At 65.3% G+C, this 2,674-nt stretch overlaps 1 protein-coding gene across 5 annotated transcripts in view; it reads left to right on the plus strand.

Annotated features, from left to right (window-relative positions):
- The window catches only part of LOC113204894 (uncharacterized), a 72,822-nt gene that overhangs the window by 32,209 nt on the left and 37,939 nt on the right, over positions 1–2,674 (plus strand). The window contains exon 1 of one of the 5 annotated variants that reach the window (XM_052273572.1): positions 1,143–1,578. The exons of 3 other annotated variants lie outside the window; for them this stretch is intronic. In XM_052273572.1, coding sequence (XP_052129532.1) covers positions 1,477–1,578 — 102 coding nt within the window. In that variant the 5' untranslated portion in view covers positions 1,143–1,476. Of the gene's footprint in view, positions 1–1,142; positions 1,579–1,871; positions 2,026–2,674 lie in introns of those variants that run through there. One more of the 5 variants, XM_052273574.1, reaches the window with a different exon arrangement.

A 2,674-nucleotide genomic window follows, 5' to 3' on the forward strand; every position in this document is an offset into this window, starting at 1 on the left:
CGCCCCCGCCGCCCGCTGTCGCCTGTCGTCTGAGGTCAGGTCCAACGTCGCGCCTGACGTGGCGAGAGGGGAGGGGGCTCGCCTCGCTGAGTGAGTGAGTGAGTGAATGTGTGTGTGTGTGTGTGTGTGTGTGTGTGTGTGTGTGTGTGACCCACAAACGCCCCGGAAGCACCGGTGTTGGCCACCAGCAGCGTGAGACAGACTGCTTCAACGTGTAGCCCATGCCGCTACAGCACCGCACCCGCTTACTCGCACGTGGAGATGTGCGCCAGAGTAAGAGCTGTATAGCGAATGCAAGCGCGCGCGCGCGCGTGTGTGTGTATTGATGTTAGCTGTAAGTGAAACTCCGTTTCTGCTATGTACTGCGTATCGCGGTGTCACGGTATCACGGTTAGTGCGAGAGAGTGAGTGAGAAAGAGACGGCGTATAAAACGGCATGTGCCAGTGTGCCACCCCCTGCTGTCTGTCACCTGTCTCTCACGCACACGCCGTAAACTTTTATAAAACTCTGCCCCCCCTCCCTCTCTTCCTCTCTCTCTCTCTCGCACTTGAGGTTCGCCGGCTCCTTCTTGGCGCGGGTTGTCGGAAGAGGCGAGAGGGCAGGGTGACTCTGGGATCAGGGCTATGCCGCCGCCTGGCGCCGAGCCTTTTGTGAGCGTGTGTTTCGGCGAGCCCGGTCGACTGTACACGCCAAGGTACCGCCGCGGCCGCCGCCGCCGGGGGCACTTGGGGCGCTACACGACGGCGGCGGGTCGTAGAGTATTTTACAATGCGGCGGCGGCGGGGGCCGTGAGACGAGGGTAGATGCCGTGGCACAGCGGCACACACGGCAGTGTTCTCACCTCACCTCACCCTCTTTGCCCCTTCCTGTTACTTCGCGCCCCACTTGCCGCGAGGCGGCTGCCCATCTCCTCCGCTGCACCACCGCCGCCGCTGAGGTTGCTGCGGCGGCAGCGGCAGCTCAGCTGACGTTTTGTTCTTGCCGATGGGCTTTCCGCTGCTGCCGCTGCCGCCGCCGCCGCGCGGTCCGGCCGGTCCGGCGGCCCCGCTGAGCTGAGCCGCGCTGGCCGCCGCGCTGCGCTCCGCGGCCCGGCCTGCCGCGCCCGCCGCCCGCCGCCGGCCCCGCAGTGTGCGTGCACAGCCCAACCGCAGCGGCCAGCCGCGCGGACGCCAGCGGGCACCAGCGGGACGGGACGGCTGCCAAAGGCCGCGCGGGCTCCGAGTGTGAGCGTGCGAGTGCGTGCCAGTGCGTGTGCGTGGCGGAGAGCCACAAACGGCCGCGAGACCACACAAGACATCTTTGTTGCACTGCCGCGTGCCCAGTCCCTCCTTGTGCTACCTCTCTCTCTCTCTCTCTCTCTCTCTCTCTCTCTCTCTCTCCGCGCCGTCGATCCTGGCGCGGCCGCCGCGGTGGCGCGGCCGAGAAGCCGCCGCCGTCCCCATATCGTCGTCGCCGTGCCGCCCTTCCCCTCCGCCATGGACCGGCTGTGGCCGGACCTCAGTGTGAGCCGCTTCACGCGATCGCCGGCGCCGCTCCCGGGCGCGGCCGAGAGCAAGAACAAGAACCACCCCGACGAGGTAACGGCCGCACACCGGCGCGCACGCCGCGCCGCCCGGCTTCGTATTTCAGCGCGCCCGGCCGGTCGGCCGGCTACCGGCAGGGGCCCGCTCGCACAAGGCGGAGCACTGCGGAGCGGCCGGCTGGGCGGGCGCGATTTGTTTTCAGATTTCGATATGTAAACAGCGGCGGCCCGCGAGGCTGTTACACGCCCTTCTGTTGTTTTTGTTGTTGTTGTTGTTGTTGTTGTTGTTGTTGTTGTTGTTCGCCGCGCAGTTATTATCTCGCTCGCCCATCTCTTTCTCTCATGACACGGCCGATCGGTGGTCGGACTGCGTGACGACTCGACTCGGCGTCCAGCTCTGACGGGTGACGGGAGACACTCCGAGGAGGGCGCTCTCGGCTCGGCGGTGGCGGTGGGTGCTTCCAGCGGTCCAAGAGGAACGAACGATGGTGTGCACCAAAAGGTGACGACGAGGCGGTCACACGGACGAGAGCAGTTATGTCACTCAACTTTACTACCTTAGCCGCACGACCTGGACGACCTCGCAAAGTTGGCGGAAAGTGAGGTTAGGGAGGGGCATTCCCCTCTGCTCTTGGCTGCTGTGGCTGTGTGTGGCCCGGAGCCGGACAAACTGCGAGCATCAGTTTTGTTTCAGACCAAAGATGCAAACAAACTAAACGACTGGCCCGCCTTTGCCGCCGCGGGCGCAGCTCACACACACGCTCACTACGCGCTTGCTCTCTGCTCTCACTTTGCCCCGGCGGCGCCTCACATCGGCTCGATTTCCGCGGCTTTTCCCTTTATTTCTGTACCCTCTCTCTGGCTTTCGGCCGATGCGAGGGCCGCGCCTGGGCCGCGCGCGGACCGGGGCCGGAGCACGTAACTTCCTTCGTGGTCGGGTCCGTTCGCTCCGTACGGGAAAGTCTGCGGTCTGTTTCACAACTCGGCTCGCAGGCCCAGCGACGCTACTGTACCGTGGGCTACCGTAGGGAACCGTATCACGTTTCGTTTTTCTCTGTGCTCCTGCCGGCCTGCTCGCCACGCCACCCGCGCGCCGCCTGCCCGTCCCTACTCACGCTCCACCTGCTCCTCTCTATAGCAGCCCCCCCCCC

This window comes from Frankliniella occidentalis, unplaced genomic scaffold (genome assembly GCF_000697945.3).
Source record: "Frankliniella occidentalis isolate FOCC.00 unplaced genomic scaffold, Focc_3.1 Scaffold283, whole genome shotgun sequence".
Taxonomy (NCBI): Eukaryota; Metazoa; Arthropoda; class Insecta; order Thysanoptera; family Thripidae; genus Frankliniella; species Frankliniella occidentalis.